Raw genomic sequence first — 24,067 nt, 5'->3', positions numbered from 1 at the left:
AAAAGCGAGAAGTTGAGACACTGATTAAAAATTTGCACCAAATCGCGCCTTCGCGGTCTGGTTACTTGGCGTTTCCTTCTCCCGAAGATGCTTCCGTCTCGTCTTCATTACCAGCTGATCAAGTGGTTTGACTGATACGGTATGTCCACTATCCGAGTGCATTCACACATTCTACTCACACGTAATCTGCAAGAAAGTTCTCCACGCGGGAATTTCCAGCAAGGTGAATGTCGCGAAACCGGGATTTTCCAGTTCTTTGACCGAGAACAACTCTCGCCGAAGTGGAAAGATACTGAGGACTTGTCCTGGAGGATTGAACTTACGCGGATACAGAAACCGGGTTTAAAAGAGAACACGGAAAGTTTGCTTCTTAGAAACTGGCGGGGTCTTTCCAAAAGATTTAGAAAAGGACAAAGCCTGATTCTAACCATTTGTGGTTCGGTGCAGATCAGTTTTCAGTCACAGTACAACAGTACGTTAGAGTCTTTCGAATTAGAAAAACTTTTGAATAAAACAGAGCCCTGTATAATGTATAATGGAACTCGCTAGTTACTGACTTGATGGCCTGATGGCAATCTGAGGAATATCTCCAAGAAACTTGTCTTGGAATTGGAAGATTACCCACATTTTCACACAACTGATAGGGAAACGTATAGGAGACAGGGAGACACTGACATGCTTGCACTGGAGCCAATTCCTAAAAATGCCACTTGTTACAGGTTACAGACAGAAAAAAAAACTGATTAAAGGTAGAAACACACTATCACGTCACGGAACGTGAGTTCACGTGATAGTAGTGTGGCTGTTCTGAACGAGATTACCTACAATATTATGGGAAAACTTTGAACTACATCTTTCTGACTCCTAATGAGTTTACATGACGTGATGGTAATATGTTTCTACCTTAACTTTATCGACTTCACTTAGTATGACATTACCATTCCTACATTGCGGTGGACCTTCATTGAGTTACCGACAATGCATTTAAACTCAATCATGCATGTGGCCATTCTTTGTTCTTGCAATTTTTATTTTTAACAATTTATACCATTTCTAGCGAAGCCAGTTGAAATATGTATTAGATGGATAGCACACATTTATTATAGGCATTTTTAAAATTTTCCCATTTATTTTCTGTTTTTGATAGTGAGGATGCTGATTTGTACACACATAGGTTAGTAAAGGCAAACCGTTTATAAATGTAAATAAATGCCATACCCCGTTGGACACTAAACTTCGATATTCCTCTTCATTTTGGGTAGAAACACACTACCGTCACGTGACGTGATAGTAGTGTGGCTGTTCTGAACGAGATTACCTACAATATTATGGGAAAACTTTGAATGAACTACATCTTTCTGGCTCCTCATGAGTTTACATGACGTGATGCTAATATGTTTCTACCTTAACTTTATCGACTTCACATACAATGACATTACCATTCCTACATTGCGGTGGACCTTCATTGAGTTACCGACAATGCATTTAAACTTAATCATACATGTGGCTATTCTTTGTTCTTGTTATTTTTAACAATTTATACCATTTCTAGCGAAGCCAGTTGAAATATGTATTAGATGGATAGCACACATTTATTATAGGCATTTTTAATATTTTTCCATTTATTTTCTGTTTTTAATAGTTGGGATGCTGATTTGTACACACATAGGTTAGTAAAGGGAAACCGTTTATAAATGTAAATAAATGCCATACCCCGTTGGACGCTAAACTTCGATATTCCTCTTCATTTCATGTCACTCACCTGCGGTTTTCATTCTTGATCAATTCAGACGTGACTGAGTCCAGAATATATTGCACTCCCAGCTGAGAGTGATCCTTGTTACTTCCATAATAATATTGGTCCACTGTCTTCAGCCAGCCTACATCATCGTGAGTGTGAGCGATGATGTGGGCGTTGATTTTGCCAGGTACTGTAGGGTGACATGCCTGTAAAGATGAGGGAGGTGTGAGATCTATTCTATATAGATTTATTAATTAATACTGTACAATAATAACATAACACAGTACTTTGGCACAAGTTCGAGTTTGATCCGATAACTAGAATTGAAAACATGAAATTTTTCCGAGAAAGTGTCACTTCTTGGCATAGATTTGACGCATTTCCTCGCTGTTTTGCCAAGGATCTCTAATCTTTGGCACGAGGACCACCAATTAATTGAATTGATTAATTAGAGTGCTGAGAAAATGGGTGTTTATTACGACCTTGGCTACACCAGTGGATCGTTGATGTTAAGCTACACTGACATAATATACTCCAGTCAAGTGAAGACCATGTCGAGAAATATGTATGATATCGTACTTGACCATTATCTCAAACTAAACAAAATTTTTCTGTTTTTGATAGTTAGGATGCTGATTTGTACACACATAGGTTAGTAAAGGGAAACCGTTTATAAATGTAAATAAATGCCATACCCCGTTGGACGCTAAACTTCGATATTCCTCTTCATTTCATGTCACTCACCTGCGGTTTTCATTCTTGATCAATTCAGACGTGACTGAGTCCAGAATATATTGCACTCCCAGCTGAGAGTGATCCTTGTTGCTTCCATAATAATATTGGTCCACTGTCTTCAGCCAGCCTACATCATCGTGAGTGTGAGCGATGATGTGGGCGTTGATTTTGCCAGGTACTGTAGGGTGACATGCCTGTAAAGATGAGGGAGGTGTTAGATCTATTCTATATAGATTTATTAATTAATACTGTACAATAATAACATAACACAGTACTTTGGCACAAGTTTGAGTTTGATCCGATAACCAGGGCCGGAGTTATGGCCAATTCAAATTTTCAGTTTTCCAGGTTCTTCCGCCAATAGAGGAAAGACCAAAAATGGGAAATTTATATTGACCAGCGGTGTGTACTTCAAATAGGTCCCACTAATGGTGCATACTGAAATTCAGACGCAAAAATTAAATTTCGAAACATCCATTTTCAAACCTTGCTTAAGCTACACTGAGCGTGGCTTGTATCTGAACGGTAAACCGTCCGATAACGTGATTGAATTTGGCAAAAGAAATAAATTTTACACTCTAACTATGAAACCAAGCAAGATGTCTTGCACCCTTATTGATGAACAAAATCCTGTCTCTCAAGTAGCACTGATCACTGGAGCATCAATGTTGCAAACATTTGAACCAAAATTGACATTAGTCTTCAAAATAAATTGATCTGAACGGTAAACCGTCCGATAACGTGATTGAATTTGGCAAAAGAAATAAATTTTACACTCCAACTATGAAACCAAGCAAGATGTCTTGCACTCTTTTTGATGAACAAAATCCTGTCTCTCAAGTAGCACTGATCACTGAAGCATCAAAGTTGCAAACATCTGAGCCAAAATTGACATTAGTCTTCAAATTAAATTGACCTCAAGGACAAGGAAAACCTAGACCCTTGACAAATGGAGTGTGCCTAAAGGCATGTGACTTGAGAGTCAGCATTTTTGTTTATAAATATGGTTATTAATAAATTGATCTCAAGGACAAGGAAAACCTAGACCCTTGACAAATGGAGTGTGCCTAAAGGCATGTGACTTGAGAGTCAGGATTTTTGTTTATAAATATGGTTATTAAAGGCCAAAATAGTTCGTAAAAAATTAATGAATACGTATAAATGAAACTGTAATACCTACTATTATTAGGTTCCTTAATAATTTCGAAAGTGTCACTTCTTGGCATAGATTTGACGCATTTCCTCGCTGTTTTGCCAAGGATCTCTCTAATCTTTGGCACGAGGACCGCCAATCAATTGAATTAATTAATTAGTGTGCTGAGAAAATGGGTGTTTATTACGACCTTGACTACAGTGGATCGTTGATGTTAAGCTACACTGAGCGTGGCTTGTATCTGAACGGTAATCCGTCCGATAACGTGATTGAATTTGGCAAAAGAAATAAACTCTCAAGTAGCACTGATCACTGAAGCATCAAAGTTGCAAACATCTGAGCCAAAATTGACATTAGTCTTCAAATTAAATTAACAAACAAGGTCTCGTTTATTTTATGGGTTTAATAACTTAGTATAACAAAGGTTTAACCGTAGACAGAAGACCTTGCTTAATTTAAAAAGGAAAGGGGGGAAAAACGTAATAAGGAAGAAAGAGGAATATGACGATAAGACGACAACAAAGAATGACTTTTAGGGCTAGCCAAACGGTACTTCTAATGACTTCTAAACTACAGCTGATATTGCTATAGTTCCTGTACTAGTGGATAGAGCACATTTCAGACTGTGGATGGAATATGACGATAAGACGACAACAAATAATGACTTTTAGGGCTAGCCAAACGGTACTTCTAATGACTTCTAAACTACAGCTGATATTACTATAGTTCCTGTACTAGTGGATAGAGCACATTTCAGACTGTGGATTTTATGGGTTAGACCGTTCTTCCTCTTGGCCCTTCAAACAATGTATTTCTTTAATGAGCCAAGAGTACCTATGTCCTATATATTATACATATTTCTAGACATGGTCTTCACTTGACTGGATATGTCCTATATTGTTCTCTTAGTCCGTTCTTCCTCTTGGCCCTTCAAACAATGTATTTCTTTAATGAGCCAAGAGTACCTATGTCCTATATTGTTCTCTATGGCCGAGGACCCAATAATAATTATGTCAACCTTGATTTAGTTCGCAGATATTTCAGCGAAGTTCCTTCCTCATCGAAATTGATTTGATGCTATCTGCCATTTCATTTTAAAAATCAAAAAATTCACTCCAGATCTTTCCGTAAATCCGTTGAAAAATAATTTGCAAGTTAATAGGTATGTACCAATGATTGATATTTTATGGGTATCAAACCGAGAATCTTTTTGAACAAATAAAGAAATTTGTTATGTCTAATGTTGCTAAATTCTTGGAATCATTAAAACCTTGAGCTTTTTCCTCGTTAGCCTACGTGGCTCATTCACGTATCCGACGCAATATGTTAATAATCCGTTGAAAAATAATTTGTAAGTTAATAGGTATGTACCAATGATTGATGTTTTATGGGTATCAAACCGAGAATCTTTTTGAACAATTAAAGAAATTTGTTATGTCTGATCTTGCTAAATTCTTGGAATCATTAAAACCTTGAGCTTTTTCCTCGTTAGCCTACGTGGCTCATTCGCGTATCCGACGCAATATGTTAAAATCAAACTTTTTAACTCACAGTCCTCGTTATTTTTCATCATAATGATGTAGAGGTAGACACCCTGTTGTATGCGAGCACTAGACTTGAGTATGTACATATGTACTTGTTTTTCTGAATATGTTATGTGTAATAAATATTTGCTTTACCCTAGGCGTAAACGCTTATCAGGAGGAGTACTCGTACGTGATTTTCCAAAACGTAAAATGTACACCTGTGTAGTTTAAGGTTGAACTTTATTGGATAGTGTTTGAACATGAACAATGGGAATTAAAAAAGCTTATACGATAAAACCGGGAATACTCGAAATTTTCACGTATTTTCCATTCGAAGAGCTTAATCCATCCTTTAGGGCTATCTAGCCCCTACACCTAAGCCTCAGATTGGCCTTTTGTGTATGGAGTTAGCATGTATTTACCAATAGAAAGTTTCAAAATTTTACTGAAAGTTTTGACTTATGGGCTAGCGGTAAGAAGCATAACCCATAACAGTGTTCAGCAAAAAATCATGCTTTTGGAAATAAAATAATAATATTCGTTAACCGTTCACCTAGTATCGTGTTCAACACTCGGACAGTTGGTCATTTCGTCATAAGCCATTTCGTCCATGAAGTGACGAGACACATGTAACCAAGTAATGAATTAACGTACATGAAGTAGGTACCACCCACCTATCTATATGTGATGTACATAATTATTATGTACACCTATACATTACATAGGTAATATATAACAACACTCGAACAGTTGGTCATTTCGTCATAAGCCATTTTGTCCATGAAGTGACGAGACACATGTAAGCAAGTAATGAATTAACGTACGTGAAGTAGGTACCACCTACCTATCTATATGTGATGTACATAATTATTATGTACACCTATCTATACATTACATAGGTACCTATATATACTTATAAATTAAATACACCTTTATTGTAACCTAGGAATGATCATGATAAAAGATGATCGGAATCGACCTCCTTTGAAAGAACAGTTGACATAATATGAGAAAATGTGGGTAGTAGAAAGCCAGCCATTCGGAGAACGAACTTTTGGCCAGAAATCGAACCCTCAACTTAGCGCTTACTAGGCAGATGCGCTACCCTTCAAGCTAACTAGACTGGCTAATCCAATCCTTGCTCTCAACTACGTATACATTACATTGAAATGGGGGTCTTTGCTGACGAAATCCCTGTGTGCAGAGTCCAGTATGTAGGACTATTGCACCCTGCTCTCAACTAAAACTATACCTCGTTACTTTTAACTGCACCATCTCCATACAGTAGTCTAGCCTAGTATGAATTCTCTCCCATGTCTACATCATGAGGCAGGTACACAAATGTCACTTGAGACCGAATGAATCACGCCGGCCTGAACCCTTCAAGCTAACTAGGCTGGCTAATCCAATCCTTGCTCTCAACTACGTATACATTACATTGAAATGGGGGTCTTTTCTGACGAAATCCTGTGTGCGGAGTCCAGTATGTAGGACTATTGCACCCTGCTCTCAACTAAAACTATACCTCGTTACTTTTAACTGAACCATCTCCATACAGTAGTCTAGCCTAGTATGAATTCTCTCCCATCATGTCTACATCATGAGGCAGGTACACAAATGTCACTTGAGACTGAATGAATCACGCCGGCCTGAATGAATGAATTAATTGAATTGGATTGAGGTGACCGGTGTATTAATCGTGATAATCAAATAGATACCGAGTACAGACTTACTGGGTGTACACAAAAAAGGTTCATTTCTGTACTGGAACAATACTGTAGCATATACATATTTATATTCTCGTACGTACATTTCCGGGGGCCCTGGCGAAACCTTGCGGGTCAATAGCGAATTGAGGGGTTGGGATTGGTAGGTACTTACTGCTCGAAGAGACTAATGGGTCCCTTCATTCCAGCAGTAGTCAAATGTTCAAACAGTATTGAGGATAAAATCCCATGCCTCGGCTGGGATTGAACCCCTGATTGCTCCTGTTTCTACCACTGCTGTTTGCTGTTTCTACAGCAATATAGCTGGACCTCTTTTCTACTGCCTGAATAACACCATAGTGTCCTAATGGTATTAATGAGGTTGAGTGTAAAGGCCCGTTCCCACTTGTCGTCCGGAAGAAAAAATCGTGTCGTGCGTAGTGTGAATACTTCCATTTAAATTACATTGCCTACAAGGACATTCGAAAAAAAAATCGGATGAAACTCACGACATGTGTGAACAGGCTCTTACCCATAATCCAAACACTGTGCCGAATATTGCCTAGGCCTCGTTTGAAAGGCACCTACTAGGCTATACGGATTTTACTCTGTGACCCATTGGAAACAATGGCACTCCGTTGACCTAACCTGACTCAATGACTGGTGACCGGATAGGAAATGGCGTACTGAATCCATTTGCCATTAGATCACATTAGCTGGCGTGATACAATCACAGATTTGGTGACGCAAGGTCTAGGAAATTTAGCTGTTGACGTACCGGCCCTGGCGAAACCTTGCGGGTCAATAGCGAATTGAGGGGTTGGGATTGGTAGGTACTTACTGCTCGAAGAGACTAATGGGTCCCTTTATTCCAGCAGTAGTCAAATGTTTAAACAGTATTGAGGATAAAATAGTAGTCAAATGTTCAAACAGTATTGAGGATAAAATCCCATGCCTCGGCTGGGATTGAACCCCTAATTGCTCCTGTTTCTACTACTGCTGTTTCTACAGCAATATAGCTGAACCTCTTTTCTACTGCCTGAATAACACCATAGTGTCCTAATGATATTAATGAGGTTGAGTGTAAAGGCCCGTTCTCACTTGTCGTCCGGGGAACATTGCCTGTGGCATTTTTTACCCGTAGAACCTAGCGAAGCTATTTCTGGTCCAATTTTTTAGGACCATCAGCATATATTTCTATTCTAAGTTCGGTCCTTTGGAATTTGGAATCAAAGATTACAAAATAATTTTAATCTTTTTACCAGTATTAAGCACCAGCTGATGGGATAAGCACTGAAGTTTACAAGCAACTGACCAAACTCAAGAGTTTCAAGACTCGTTTCATTGATTCAATTATGTGACATTTGAACTTTCTCAGAAACTTGGAGCAAGTTATTCCTTTTATTCTTCTTTGCGAGTGTGAAATACTTCTCTTTGGATGTTTGATTCTCTCTTTGAAATCTCCTTCATTTTCCGCAGGATTTCACAATTGTCTGCTTGCATGAACAGGAGGAATGTGCGTGTTACAAACTTCAACACGCCAAGAGCTTTAAAATTTTGGGTAAACAAATAAAAATCTTGTGTGTTTCAGACTTCACGGATGAACTACGGGCATTCCAGCTTTTCCACATTCTTAGAGCGCTGTATTTGGTAGGAATTTTAAGGTCCTTTGTAATTTGGAATCAAAGATTACAAAATAATTTTAATCTTTTTACCAGTATTAAGCACCAGCTGATGGGATAAGCACTGAAGTTTACAAGCAACTGACCAAACTCAAGAGTTTCAAGACTCGTTTCATTGATTCAATTATGTGACATTTGAACTTTCTCAGAAACTTGGAGCAAGTTATTCCTTTTATTCTTCTTTGCGAGTGTGAAATACTTCTCTTTCGATGTTTGATTCTCTCTTTGAAACGCCTACAAGGACATTCGGAAAAAAATCGGATGAAACTCACGACATGCGTGAACAGGCTCTTACCCGTAATCCAAACACTGTGCCGAATATCGCCTAGGCCTCGTTTGAAAGGCACCTACTAGGCTATACGGATTTTACTCTGTGACCCATTGGGAACAATGGCACTCCGTTGACCTAACCTGACTCAATGACTGGTGACCGGATAGGAAATGGCGTACTGAATCCATTTGCCATTATATCACATTAGCTGGCGTGATACAATGACAGATTTGGTAACGCAAGGTTTAGGAAATTTAGCTGTTGACGTACATAACTAGCGGAATTTTAATCGCAAACCCTTGGGTGAAAAAAAGATTTTGTGACAGCAGCATGGATAGCAATAAAAACAGATTGTGGGACAATGCTCGTAAGAAGTAAGTATTTGATGCATAAAGAGTAAGTATCTACATATTATTAATTTTGAGTGTAGGTACAGTTTGACCCTGCCTCATAGGAATAGATAAGGTTTATCAATGAGTAGCAAATCAATTAGGAATTCGAGGTTACGTCCTCTCTTCCTATGGAATATTTTGTTCTAACTGTTGACTTTGGCCATTGAAATCGGAACTTGATGTCTGGACCGGTGGCTGGTTGTTTTGTATGAACGACATGATCCATTGAGGAAAATAATAGCCCTAGTTTGTTCAAACTTAGTGATTATTATTTGCTCAATATTTGAAGTTTAGAAATCTCGTACAACCTCTCTTCCTGTGCGGAATATTTTGTTCTGTTCTAACTGTTGACTTTGGCCATTGAAATCGGAACTTGATGTCTGGACCGGTGGCTGGTTGTTTTGTATGAAAGACATAATACGTTGAGGAAAATAATAGCCCTAGTTTGTTCAAACTTAGTGATTATTATTTGCTCAATATTTGAAGTTTAGAAATCTCGTACAACCTCTCTTCCTGTGCTTTTTTTTCCCCATTAGGCGCTTTAACAATGTTTTGTGCATGTCGTTCGCGCCGTCTTCCTGTGCTTAAATTTGTGTAAATGCAAATGTTTTTATTCTCTGTCCTTTTTAAAGGGCCTGTCTCACGAATCCCAGCTTTAGCGGGATTCAAAGTATTCCAGAGTAGGTGCTGCGTACAAAAATGATCAACTTTAACCGTAGACAGAAGACCTTGCTTAATTTAAAAAGAAAAGGGGGGAAAAACGTAATAAGGAAGAAAGAGGAATATGACGATAAGACGACAACAAATAATGACTTTTAGGGCTAGCCAAACGGTACTTCTAATGACTTCTAAACTACAGCTGATATTGCTATAGTTCCTCTACTAGTGGATAGAGCACATTTCAGACTGTGGATTTTGTGGGTTAGTCCGTTCTTCCTCTTGGCCCTTCAAATAATGTATTTCTTTAATGAGCCAAGAGTACCTATGTCCTATATTGTTCTTTCAACTTTTTTTTTTTTAATTTCTTATTTATATCATCTTTTTAATTTAGGTACCTATATCCTTTAGTTAGTTCCTAAATATACCTAACTAGGTATGTTTTGTGGCTAGTTACTTTTTCTCTCCTATTGCCGCAACGATTTGCTACTCACAATGTGATATCATCGTCCAAACAATAAATACCCAGCGACCAGCCAAAATGATTGCATAGTCAGAGCTCATGTTCTCAAAGTACCCATTATACCTCTATAAATAGTAGTTCAGCAATCAAAACTTGCACATTTCTCGAATTGAACACACACAGACGGTACTTATTGACTCATCGCTTGTAATATACTCACGTTCAACAAAAACGACTCGAGATTTTATTTCAAAGAATGTCCTGGATTTCAGCTATTCTTGTACGTAGAAGAGCCCAAGTATTATCGAATGAAAGACAATTTTCTTGTTTATAAGGCACATTTTGAACGTGTATCTGGGATATTGCTTACCATACCTGTTCCAGAGCAAATTAAAGCTGTTAATGTGCCTTATAAACAGGAAAATACTGTCTTTCATTTAATACTACTTGTGAACTTGTTCTCTTTTACGTACAATAATAGCTGAAATCCAGGGCATTCTTCAAAATAATAAAAATCTTGAGTCGCTGATCTTTCCGTAAATCCGTTGAAAAATAATTTGTAAGTTAATAGGTATGTACCAATGATTGATGTTTTATGGGTATCAAACCGAGAATCTTTTTGAACAAATAAATTTGTTATGTCTAATGTTGCTAAATTCTTGGAATCACTAAAACCTTGAGCTTTTCCCTCGTTAGCCTACGTGGCTCATTCGCGTATCCGACGCAATATGTTAAAATCAAACTTTTTAACTCACAGTCCTCGTTAATTTTTCATCATAATGATGTAGACACCCCGTTGTATGCGAGCACTAGACTTGAGTACGTATGTACTTGTTTTTCTGAATATGTTATGTGTAATAAATTTGCTTTACCCTAGGGTTGTAATATACTCACGTTCAACAAAAACGACTCGAGATTTTATTTCAAAGAATGTCCTGGATTTCAGCTATTCTTGTACGTAGAAGAGCTCAAGTGTAGTATCAAATGAAAGACAATTTTCACATTTTGAACGTATATTTGGGATATTGCTTACCACACCTGTTCCAGAGCAAATTAAAGCTGTTAATGTGCCTTATAAACAGGAAACTACTATATGTTAATAATCAAACTTTTTAACTCACAGTCCTCGTTATTTTTCATCATAATGATGTAGACACCCCGTTGTATGCGAGCACTAGACTTGAGTATGTATGTACTTGGTTTTCTGAATATGTTATGTGTAATAAATTTGCTTTCCCCTAGGGTGGAAATTTTAATTGTTCCACGTACAAAATATTTTACTACAGGGAAATTACATCGATTTGAAAAAAAAAGAAACACTCCCTCTTTTATTAGCGCATGTTATTATTATGTCCTGGATTTCAGCTATTCTTGTACGTAGAAGAGCCCAAGTATTATCGAATGAAAGACAATTTTCTTGTTTATAAGGCACATTTTAAACGTGTATCTGGGATATTGCTTACCATACCTGTTCCAGAGCAAATTAAAGCTGTTAATGTGCCTTATAAACAGGAAAATACTGTCTTTCATTTAATACTACTTGTGAACTTGTTCTCTTTTACGTACAATAATAGCTGAAATCCAGGGCATTCTTCAAAATAATAAAAATCTTGAGTCGCTTTATTGAACGTGAGTGTAGGCAGACGCTGTGTGATTGAATCAAAACCTGAGGAAATTTATTCTGATCACATCTCTCATCTCCTCGCAGACAATCAAGTATCGTGCTTGACCAGTCTGGATATACAGTCTGTATGTTCCGTATCCATCTTTGGAGTTAAAGGTGATCTTAAAATAGATTTGAACCTAAGGAAATTTATTCTGATCACATCTCTCATCTCCTCGCAGACAATCAAGTATCGTGCTTGACCAGTCTGGATATACAGTCTGTATGTTCTGTATCCATCTTTGGAGTTAAAGGTGATCTTAAAATAGATTTGAACCTAATCGAACTCATGTCAGGGATTTCAAACTGAGTTTAGAAGACCGAAAAGGCCTCAAAGAAAGCTTTTAATACCTGTTCCAGAGCAAATTAAAGCTTTTAATACCTGTTCCAGAGCAAATTAAAGCTTTTAATATGCCTTATAAACAGGAAAATACTATCTTTCATTTAATACTACATGTGAACTTGTTCTCTTTTACGTACAATAATAGCTGAAATCCAGGGCATTCTTCAAAATAATAAAAATCTCAAGTCACTTTTATTGAACGTGAGTGTAGGCAGAAGCTGTGTGATTGAATCAAAACCTGAGGAAATTTATTCTGATCACATCTCTCATCTCCTCGCAGACAATCAAGTATCGTGCTTGACCAGTCTGGTTATATACAGTCTGTATGTTCTGTATCCATCTTTGGAGTTAAAGGTGATCTTAAAATAGATTTGAACCTAATCGAACTCAGGTCAGGGATTTCTAACTGGGAAGACCGAAAAGGCCTCAAAACAAACTTAAAGCAATTTTTGTATGTTCTGTATCCATCTTTGGAGTTAAATATGTATCTTAGATGTCTTCAAATAGATTTGAACCTAATCGAACTCAAGCAGACCGGGGATTTCCAACTTTGCTGAGTGTAGGGGGCAGAAAAGGCCCCTCAAAGCAGACATAAAGAAAGCAATAAAGCAATTCTTCCACCTGAGCAAAAAGCTGAAATTCTCAGCCTCAATGGAGATAACATTGCTAAGAAGCTTTCAAGATTAAGACTAACTAGTTTCTAACAACTTCTTCCACCTGAGCAAAAAGCTGAAATTCTCAGCCTCAATGGAGATAACATTGCTAAGAAGCTTTCAAGATTAAGACTAACTAGTTTCAACTTTTTACTTTCTACAACGTTTTACTTTCTATTTCTCTTGCGAACAGTATTAACATGGTAATTCATAATCTTTGAAAATTAAAAGACTTGGATAAATTTTCCCTAATTTCAACATTGTCACCTAGGCTGTAAAACTTTGTTAGTTTTAAGTTGTAATAATCTTTGAAAATTAAAAGACTTGGATAAATTTTCCCTAATTTCAACATAGTCACCTAGGCTGTAAAACTTTGTTAGTTTTAAGTTGTCTTATGCTTAGTGCCATCATGTGCCAAGGGTCAAATTGTGCCATAGGCCACGCTGTTGTGTTACTGTGCAAACATCTTCCTAATTTCCTAGAACTTATCTAGATAGAACACGGATTTTGCTTCTGAATCTTCTGATCAGAATTGAAAACATGAAATTTTTCCGAGAAAGTGTCACTTCTTGGCATAGATTTGACGCATTTCCTCGCTGTTTTGCCAAGGATCTCTCTAATCTTTGGCACGAGGACCGCCAATTAATTGAATTGATTAATTAGTGTGCTGAAAAAATGGGTGTTTGTTACGACCTTGGCTACACCAGTGGATCGTTGATGTTAAGCTACACTGAGCGTGGCTTGTATCTGAACGGTAAACCGTCCGATAACGTGATTGAATTTGGCAAAAGAAATAAATTTTACACTCCAACTATGAAACCAAGCAAGATGTCTTCCACCCTTATTGATGAACAAAATCCTGTCTCTCAAGTAGCACTGATCACTGAAGCATCAAAGTTGCAAAAGGACAAGGAAAACCTAGACCTTTGACAAATGGAGTGTGCCTAAATGCATGTGACTTGAGAGTCAGCATTTTTGTTTATAAATATGGTTATTAAAGGCCAAAATAGTTCGTAAAAAATTAATGAATACGTATAAACGAAACTGCCCAATATCTATTATTATTAGGTACCTTAATAATTTTCAGGATGAATCCTTCCTTACCTGATGACATTTGGTTTTGTCCTGGTACGAGGTGGGAATCCCAGCCAACAGGAAACACAGCACAAATAAAAACGCCGGCCACCGAGATGTGAACCCCATGATACTCAACTGAGAACTGGCTGGACCTAATACATAAGGTCCTAGGGTATCATAACATGTAGCCAATAGCTATGGAACATGATAAGAACAATCACTGGTAAGGCGTAAACGCTTATCAGGAGGAGTACTCGTACGTGATTTTCCAAAACGTAAAATGTACACCTGTGTAGTTTAAGGTTGAACTTTATTGAATAGTGTTTGAACATGAACAATGGGAATTAAAAAAAGCTTATACGATAAAACCGGGAATACTCGAAATTTTCACGTATTTTCCATTCGAAGAGCTTAATCCATCCTTTAGGGCTATCTAGCCCTTACACCTAAGCCTCAGATTGGCCTTTTGTGTATGGAGTTAGTATGTATTTACCAATAGAAAGTTTCAAAATTTTACTGAGAGTTTTGACTTACGGGCTAGCGGTAAGAAGCATACTTAACCCATAACAATGTTACTCCAAACACAAAAGGCCAATCTGAGGCTTAGGTGTAGGGGCTAGATAGCCCTAAAGGATGGATTAAGCTCTTCGAATGGAAAATACATGAAAATTTCGAGTATTCCTGGTTTTATCGTGTAAGCTTTTTTAATTCCCATTGTTCATGTTCAAACACTATGCAATAAAGTTCAACCTTAAACTACACAGGTACACACCTTTTACGTTTTGGAAAATCACGTACTCCTCCTGATAAGCGTTTACGCCTTACCAGTGATTGTTCTTATCATGTTCCATAGCTATTGGCTACACGTTATGATACCCTAGGACCTTATTGGATCATTATAGAATATATATATATAGGGTTAGGATAGTGGAATTGAAATACTGAATGTTGATTGTTTTTACTTTCTATTACTTTTAGTTTGATGATGCTGATTTTACTGAAATAAACCCCATAATATAGAGGTAAATATAGGCTCGCATACAAAACTGTTTAAAAATTAATATGAACGCACTGTATAGTAGAAATCTGACTCCACTAGAAAGTAACACCGTGTTCCCTATATAGGAGCAATTAGCCCTCAGACTCTGATCCGGTCTGTTCAGGAACCCATAAAGGTGAGATTAATTTCGAATATGAACTCACAAATGATCACTAATAGCGTCATGGTACTAAGCTCAAACGTGATTCATTTTGATAACAGCACCAGGGATTCCTAGAAGCACCTGGTCTGACGTTCGCGGCTGAAGGTTTAGCCAACACGATCGCCTATTGCATCAAGTGACTTAGGTAGTCCAAATGTGATGTTTGATAACAGCACCAGGGATTCCTAGAAGCACCTGGTCTGACGTTCGCGGCTGGAGGTTTAGCCAACACGATCGCCTATTGCATCAAGTGACTTAGGTAGTCCAAATGTGATAGACGGTTTATTTGATACATAGAAACATAGAATTATGGCCATTCAATAAAGGAAAAATCAAAAAGGAAAATATGGCCCTGATGGCCTCAAGGTTTGAAAATGGATGTTTCGAAATTTAATTTTTGCGTCTGAATTTCAGTATGCATCATTAGTGGGACTTTGATAACAGCACCAGGGATTCCTAGAAGCACCTGGTCTGACGTTCGCGGCTGGAGGTTTAGCCAACACGATCGCCTATTGCATCAAATGACTTAGGTAGTCCAAATGTGATAGACGATTTATTTGATACATAGAAACATAGAATTATGGCCATTCAATAAAGGAAAAATCAAAAAGGAAAATATGGCCCTGATAGCCTGAAGAAGAACAAAACCATGGAGATGGTGTGGAGACCGGATGATACGCTAGGTAACTGAATTGAACGAATCCCAAATATTAAGCTGTATTCAAACAAAGTTGATTGATATTGATCGGCGAGGTGAATCTATGTTGCGAACTTTAGATTTCAGCCAAAGTCGCTGGTTGGACCCTGTTTCCAGAAGGTACGGGTTAAGCTTCTATAGAAGGTACGGCCTTCTATAGAAGCTTAACCCGTCTTTTAGGGCTGTTTGCCCCTACACCTAAGTTTCGGAGTGGGCTTTTTGAGTATGAACAAGCTGGGTCCGTCCCTCCGGGAATTTTTTAGCCCCTAGTACCCTAGTTTATTCGATCGTGATTAAAGAAAATCAGTACCTATGTACCTACCTAATTTGTTTAAGATATTGATCGGCGAGGTGAATCTATGTTGCGAACTTTAGATTTCAGCCAAAGTCGCTGGTTGGGCCCTGTTTCCAGAAGGTACGGGTTAAGCTTCTATAGAAGGTACGGCCTTCTATAGAAGCTTAACCCGTCCTTTAGGGCTGTTTGCCCCTACACCTAAGTTTCGGAGTGGGCTTTTTGAGTATGAAAAAACAGACAGTTAAGTCTCTTGCTCTTGTGGAATATTATTGCCAGTGAACTGGGCTATAGAAGCTTAACCCGTCCTTTAGGGCTGTTTGCCCCTACACCTAAGTTTCGGAGTGGGCTTTTTGAGTATGAAAAAACAGACAGTCAAGTCTCTTGCTCTTGTGGAATATTATTGCCAGTGAACTGGACAGTTTAGATATTTTACTTTCATGTAATGATTTAAAATCAAGACTAGAGCCCGTTCTCCCTTTATTCCCAATATACGGTTTAAGTCACGATCCACATTTATTGGCCTTCCTCGGCGTAGCTTAACATAGGTAACGCTAAAACCGGTCTTAAATGATCGACTGAAGTGTTATCAATTTATTGGCTTTGCTCGGCGTAGCTTAACATAGGTGACGCTAAAACCGGTCTTAAATGATCGACTGAAGTGTTATCTGAATGACCTTTGCTCGGCGTAGCTTAACATAGGTAACGCTAAAACCGGTCTTAAATGATCGACTGAAGTGTTATCTAAAACTTTCTCAAGTTCATAGGTCGTCGCGACAAATTTCGAGATCAGAGCTCATTTGTGTGAGAAAATGTGAAAAAAATCCCCCAAAACCCAGTTTTTTTTTTGATTTTTGGCTTTAGGGTTTTCTGGACAAAATTTGCACCACCATTTTCGTGTTCCTGGTAAAGAGACCTTTAATTTGATATATAGGTCGACCAGGTTTGGATAAGTCGTTCTATGGGGACAGACTGACTGACAGACAGACAGACCGACACCGAAGCGAATACAATAGTCCGTCCACTATACCTTTTATTATTAGTAATAATAAAGGAAGGACGGACTAAAAAGGCCAGAAAAAAATCACACTCTAATTTCCATTGAAAACATTTCAACAGGATAGGTACATACTTTCTGGTGTTCTCGTTTTGACCCAGTACCTAAATGGAAAATATTGTGTTCTGGGCTTCTTCTTATCGCCTATTTGATAAGGGACATACTATGGGATGGACGTGCCGCGACACATATCGGACGAGTCTAAATAAGTAACAATAAAAAGGGCAAAAATATCCACTAGTAGAGGAACTATAGCAATATCAGCTGTAGTTTAGAAGTCATTAGAAGTACCGTTTGGCTAGCCCTAAAAGTCATTATTTGTTGTCGTCTTATCGTCATATTCCTCTTTCTTCCTTATTACGTTTTTCCCCCCTTTTCTTTTTAAATTAAGCAAGGTCTTCTGTCTACGGTTAAACCTTTGTTATACTAAGTTATTAAACCCATAAAATAAACGAGACCTTGTTTAGACTGCTGGGGTAAAGGGACTTTTTCTCATTCGAGCAGGATAAACAAGGTATATTCTATTCTATTGTTTCCCTCAGGTTTGTCTACGTGGAAACGTCGTTCTTCTGGCGTTGGTGGGAGGAACAGAACGAGCAGGTGAGAGCCTCAGTGAAGGAATTAGTGGACCAGGGACGGCTCGAGTTTCTCCTTGGAGGATGGTGCATGAGTGATGAAGCCACCCCTCATTACTCGTCCCTCATTGATCAAATGACTCTGGGACTCAAGTAAGTACAAAACACCTTTAGTGTAGTGGTCAAGACCTCGCCTGGTTAACAGGAGGGGGTCGGTTCAATCCCAGCCGAGGTATGGAATTTAATCTCAATATATTTTGAGAATTTGACCACGGTAATAGTAGTGGCCTACTACTAAAGGGACTTTTCAGTCCTATGCGAGCAGTATAAATAACTCAAGTAAGTACAAAACACCTTTAGTGTAGTGGTCAAGACCTCGCCTGGTTAACAGGAGGGGGTCGGTTCAATCCCAGCCGAGGTATAGAATTTAATCTCAATATATTTTGAGAATTTGACCACGGTAATAGTAGTGGCCTACTACTAAAGGAACTTTTCAGTCCTATGCGAGCAGTATAAATAAGCACTATTATTATAATACCGCCACAGAATTTCATGAAATAGACGTTAAGTTTTATGAAATAAATATTAGAACCGCCAATATACCTGGCATGAAATGGGGGAAGTGAGCTCACACAGGTGCAATAGTTCTGGTGGGGAAAAAGGGAGCAAAACACAAGGGATACATGTATCATAGAAGACTATCTTTACTTCTTCGGAAATTTAGTGGCAGCATTGTCTATGGCAGTGACAGCATTTTCATTCGATAGAGGGACCTGTAACAACGGTCTTATTGTTTCGAAATCGAAGAGAGGAGGAGAGGATAGGAGAAAGCTAGTCGTGCTAAGAACAATCCCTATCTGTCCAGGATAAAGTTAGCCCAGGGCGGGACGCGCTACCTTCCAAGCAAATGTTGTAACTTTGAGGTCGAATTTTACCACCGCGGATTGTCTCAGGATTGAGTTCAATCCTGGGTATTAAAGGGAAATTCTCGTTTTATCTCAATCCCGAGAAGTAAACCCCAGCCTAAAATACTTACATATTAGGGAACCTTGTTTACAGTATCAAAGCATACAGACCTTGTTTAGACTGCGGGAGTAAAGGGACTTTTCAGCCTCACTTCGGCAGTATAAACACATAAACAGGGTATATTCTATTCTATCAAACTCACCATCTCCGTTCTGATTTCCTGGTGTCTTTCACAGATACCTCAATGACACATTTGGTGAATGCGGACAGCCGCGGGTAGCGTGGCAAATCGATCCATTCGGGCACTCGGCAGAGGTGGCCTTGGAATTTGCGGACATGGGCTTCGATGGCGTGTTCTTCGGGCGAATTGATCACGAGGACATTGCACTGCGGAAGAAGAACAAAACCATGGAGATGGTGTGGAGACCGGATGATACGCTAGGTAACTGAATTGAACGAATCCCAAATATTAAGCTGTATCCAAACAAAGTTGATTGATATTGATTGGCGAGGTGAATCTATGTTGCGAACTTTAGATTTCAGCCAAAGTCGCTGGTTGGGCCCTGTTTCCAGAAGGTACGGGTTAAGCTTCTATAGAAGGTACGGCCTTCTATAGAAGCTTAACCCGTCCTTTAGGGCTGTTTGCCCCTACACCTAAGTTTCGGAGTGGGCTTTTTGAGTATGAAAAAACAGACAGTCAAGTCTCTTGCTCTTGTGGAATATTATTGCCAGTGAACTGGACAGTTTAGATGCAACTTTGACATTTCAGGTCCCGAGGGTGATTTTAAGCGAATACAATAGTCCGTCCCTTATACCTTTTTATTACTATTGTAATAATAAAGGAAGGACGGACTAAAAAACAGACAGTTAAGTCTCTTGCTCTTGTGGAATATTATTGCCAGTGAACTGGGCAGTTTAGATGCAACTTTGACTTTTCAGGTCCCGAGGGTGATTTTTTCACCGGAGTAATGTACAACATTTACGATCCCCCTCCTGGCTTCTGTTTTGACACCTACTGTGAAGATGAACCCATCATGGACAATCCTAAACTTCATGGAGTCAATGTCAACGCTAGGGTAAGACTCTGAGGGTGGAGGAACTCCTAGCTTAGTCTTTTTAGATTGTCTAGGCCCTAGACTCTAGGGCAATTATTTAGATTAGAATATCTAGGGCAATTATATACAACAACCCAGTAGTCAGTTCCCCTTGAGTCGGGTGGAAGACAATAAAAGTATCCATAATCATATAAATGGTAAGAAATAATGGCGTCTAGGGCACTCTGGGGATAGAGAGAAAGCGATTTGGGGTTCTTCCAAATCTGGAGTCGTTTTGAACGAGCATGTCTCATAGGGGGCACGGTTAGAACAGGCCCAGTGGTGACGTAATTACTTGCCATGCAGAAGGTTCCGTGTTCAATTCCAAGAGTCGACAAGATATTACATATTTCAATTGTATTTTTTTTTTTTTTTAAACTCCCTATGTGTCTCTATGTGCCCACCGACCCCATCTGAACATGGGAAAAGGCGAAGAAGAAACTACATATGTATGTCCCTATGTATTTGAGTTGAAACAATTATTTGGGATCCTCAAAATAACATTATTATTATTTTTTTATCACAGGTGGATGAGTTCATTGAAGTGGTCAAGAAATACGCTCAAGCATACAGAACGAACAATGTGATTATAACAATGGGCGGGGACTTCCATTATGTGGTGGCATCCGCTTGGTTCAAAAATATCGACAAGCTTATCAAGTGAGTAACTTTGAATTTGGCAGGATTCTTTTTCAACAAATAGAAAAGTTTGTGATGTCTGATGAATACTTGGGTCAGAGGTTATCATCTGAAATATTTCAGATATTAAAAAGTACTCTGCTTTATCTTAACAGCAGGAAACGGATGAGCCTACAAATGACAAAGAAAAAAGTTACGTTGAATTGTTGGCAAAAATTCAATAAACAAAATCCGAAGGCCATTTCGAATTCAGATTTTATATGAGTGCAAAGTTCTCAGGGAAAAAAAATCTACAAACTATCCTTTACAAATGACAAAGAAAAAAGTTACGTTGAATTGTTGGCAAAAATTCAATAAACAAAATCCGAAGGCCATTTCGAATTCAGATTTTATGAGTGCAAAGTTCTCAGGGAAAAAAAATCTGCAAACTATCCTCGAAGTTTTTCAATTAATTTTTTATTGACTTCAAAAACTTTTTCGAGGTCACAATCACCATAGGAGAAAAATTCTCCAGACGAAACACCCAAACAAATATCGAAACTTTTTCAGATATGTCAACGCCAAGCTTAATAGTGATGTACACGTGCTCTATTCAACGCCTGCCTGTTATCTCCAAGCTTTGAACAAGGAAAACATAACCTGGCCTAGTAAGATGGATGATGACTTTTTTCCATTTGGAAGTGACGAGCATTCCTACTGGACGGGCTACTTTACGTCTAGACCTTCCTTCAAATATTTTGTGTACCAGACCAATGTGGCGTTACAGGTCAGTAGTACTTACTTAGTCTAGACCAATCAAGGCAATGTAATTTAAATGAGAGCGATTTTTTCCGAACGTGTGTGAACGGGTCTTGAACTATGCAACCCACGCCATGTCGACATGTATTGCATGAGCATTCCTACTGGACGGGCTACTTTACGTCTAGACCTTCCTTCAAATATTTTGTGTACCAGACCAATGTGGCGTTACAGGTCAGTAAGTAGTACTCACTTAGATTCCTACTGGACGGGCTACTTTACGTCTAGACCTTCCTTCAAATATTTTGTGTACCAGACCAATGTGGCGTTACAGGTCAGTAGTACTCACTTAGTACAGTAGGTTCCCAGCAGGCTGCTGGACTTATCAGTTCAAATGCTCTATTTTCTGTAAACTTCTTTCTTTATGCGTTACAGGTCAGTAGTACTCACTTAGTACAGTAGGTTCCCAGCAGGCTGCTGGACTTATCAGTTCAAATGCTCTATTTTCTGTAAATTTCTTTCTTTACCTAACACTGAACGAACCCCAAACTTGTTCTTCTTCTGCACAACATAACATGAGTAGGAAAAGCTTTATTAGGGAGTTATGTCGCGTCACCCAAGGCTGCAGTGCTAGAGCTATGGGAGATGAGCCAAAAAATCAAACAAGCTAAGATACTTTCAATTTTGAAATGGACAAACTTAAAAGGTCACAACTGTTCTTCTTCTTCACAACATAACATGAGTAGGAAAAGCTTTATTAGGGAGTTATGTCGCGTCACCCAAGGCTGCAGTGCTAGAGCTATGGAAGATGAGCCAAAAAATCATACAAGCTAAGATAATTTCAATTTTGAAATGGACAAACTTAAAAGGTCACAACTGACAGATCCCCTCATAAAATATTTCAGATGACGAAACAACTGAAAACCTCACTACCAAACGATACCCTGGCGGAAGAACAATTCCTCATTCAGCGAGCAATGGGTATAGCCCAGCATCATGATGCTGTCAGTGGCACAGAGAGACAGCATGTGACCAATGACTATTCCCTGTACCTGTACGAAGGCATTCAGGCAGCCATGAAAATCATCAACGTTGCATACAGGTAAGCCAAATTAGTGCCTTGAAACGTTAACTCCGTTCACAAAAAGCCCATTCTGAGGCTTAGGTGTAGGGGCACACAGCCCTAAAAGTTGGGTTTAGCTTATTCGAATCTAGTGCCTTGAAATATGAGGGACATGCCTACCAATATTTGCAAAAGAATTTACGTAAAAGAATCCCAGACAAAGGAGTCGTTAAAAACGAAACTTCTACAAATATTTGAATATTATCCGCTGAACTGAAAAGTTCCAATTAAGCCTTTTAGGTATGTAAATTCTCTTATGTGGGTAAGCATCAAAGAGGAAATTGTCAGAGTAGGAAAATACGGATTGTTAGCGGAAAAAGGAAAGTAAAAAGGATTTGCACTTTGCAGTGATTTGGTTGAGCCTCCTTCATTAGACAGGAGATATACCTTGTAAGGAAAATGACCCCTTCCACATTTTCGTTGTAGTAAAGTCCCAAATAAAAATATATGTGAAGGCCCAGAAGTTCCAGGCAATTTTTCTGGTATTCTGGACACCAGAGACAGTCACTTATTTTGATTCATCTGAAACCCTGCAAAAAATGTAATGTTGACTAAAATAATGAATTTTAGGCATTTGTTAGGTGACTACTTGCCAGAACAACAGCCGTGCCTTCTGATGAATGTCAGTCAATGTGAGTTGCCGTCTCCTACTATCAACTACATCACGTTGTACAATCGCTTTCGTCTTAGCATGTAAAAATAGTCTACAAATACATGATATGCTACCTTCTTATTCTTAACTTATTGTGGTTTTTAGAAAACGTAAAAGGTGTGTACCTGTGTAGTTTAAGGTTGAACTTTATTGCATAGTGTTTGAACATGAACAATGGGAATTAAAAAAGCTTGTACGATAAAACCGGGAATACTCGAAATTTTCACGTATTTTCCATTCGAAGAGCTTAACCCATCCTTTAGGGCTATCTAGCCCTTACACCTAAGCCTCAGATTGGCCTTTTGTGTATGGAGTTAGTATGTATTTACCAATAGAAGGTTTCAAAATTTTACTGAGAGTTTTGACTTACGGGCTAGCGGTAGGAAGCATAACCCATAACAGTGTTCAGCAAAAAATCATGTTTTTGGAAATAAAATAATAATATTCGTTCACCGTTCACCCAGTATCTTGTTCAACACTCGAAAACTTTACGATTTATCGGTATTTTTTAAATCGATTTATCTCGGTATCTAGAAGTCGTAGAAGAAAAAGAAAAATTCCGTTGGTCCTCATTTTTCCTGCTCTATGACTTTGAAACATCACACAAGTAAGCGCAACTGATCTATTGCTAACTAAGAACAATGATTTCTTTTACAGATGAAAACAAAAGACGTCAATGTGGATATACGGAGTATCAAAATAATGGCGACAGGAATCTCTTCAGAAGGTAACCATATCCGACATAAACCATACAAGAGGTCACAATGTACTCGTACAATGGGTAGGTAATAATTCTTGTAGATATATCTCACCATAATAAATTTAAACATATAAAAAATAAAAATTGTTATAAACTCAAAGTACCTACATATTTATTACAGATTATTTCGGGCTTTTGACCCATTAAACCCCTTTTTATTGGGTTAAAAAAAAATCATCTAAGAAAATCTGGTACATACATACCTAATGT

At 38.4% G+C, this 24,067-nt stretch overlaps 2 protein-coding genes across 2 annotated transcripts; one reads left to right on the top strand and one right to left on the bottom strand.

Moving 5' to 3' along the window:
• Positions 1–2,466: 2,466 nt before the first annotated feature.
• Positions 2,467–14,225, bottom strand: LOC113467041 (lysosomal alpha-mannosidase-like). Its single transcript, XM_026822957.1, has 2 exons — positions 14,090–14,225; positions 2,467–2,670 (listed from the first exon to the last, which is right to left on the bottom strand). The coding sequence occupies exons 1-2, from the start codon at positions 14,186–14,188 to the stop codon at positions 2,482–2,484; spliced, it is 288 nt and encodes a 95-aa protein (XP_026678758.1). The 5' UTR covers positions 14,189–14,225; the 3' UTR covers positions 2,467–2,481.
• A 1,688-nt stretch (positions 14,226–15,913) lies between these two features.
• LOC103508309 (lysosomal alpha-mannosidase-like) lies at positions 15,914–23,142 on the top strand. Its single transcript, XM_026822958.1, has 8 exons — positions 15,914–15,947; positions 17,798–18,038; positions 19,088–19,293; positions 19,791–19,927; positions 20,472–20,605; positions 21,134–21,350; positions 22,228–22,424; positions 23,016–23,142. The coding sequence occupies exons 1-8, from the start codon at positions 15,914–15,916 to the stop codon at positions 23,140–23,142; spliced, it is 1,293 nt and encodes a 430-aa protein (XP_026678759.1).
• Positions 23,143–24,067: the final 925 nt, after the last annotated feature.

The sequence above is a fragment of the Diaphorina citri genome, unplaced genomic scaffold (genome assembly GCF_000475195.1).
Source record: "Diaphorina citri unplaced genomic scaffold, Diaci psyllid genome assembly version 1.1 scaffold387, whole genome shotgun sequence".
NCBI classification, from domain to species: domain Eukaryota; kingdom Metazoa; phylum Arthropoda; class Insecta; order Hemiptera; family Psyllidae; genus Diaphorina; species Diaphorina citri.
Note: the sequence above shows the minus strand (reverse complement) of the source record. Positions and strands in the feature narration are given on the sequence as shown.

Bases quoted from the DNA above. Each gene is read 5' to 3' on its own strand.
- LOC113467041 (XM_026822957.1), bottom strand. From the start codon at position 14,188: ATGGGGTTCACATCTCGGTGGCCGGCGTTTTTATTTGTGCTGTGTTTC. The intron at 2,671-14,089 runs GTAAGGAAGGAT...TCATCTTTACAG, and splicing joins ACAAAACCAAATGTCATCAG to GCATGTCACCCTACAGTACC.
- LOC103508309 (XM_026822958.1), top strand. From the start codon at position 15,914: ATGGAGATGGTGTGGAGACCGGATGATACGCTAG. The intron at 18,039-19,087 runs GTAAGTACAAAA...TGTCTTTCACAG, and splicing joins CAAATGACTCTGGGACTCAA to ATACCTCAATGACACATTTG. The intron at 19,294-19,790 runs GTAACTGAATTG...TTGACTTTTCAG, and splicing joins GAGACCGGATGATACGCTAG to GTCCCGAGGGTGATTTTTTC.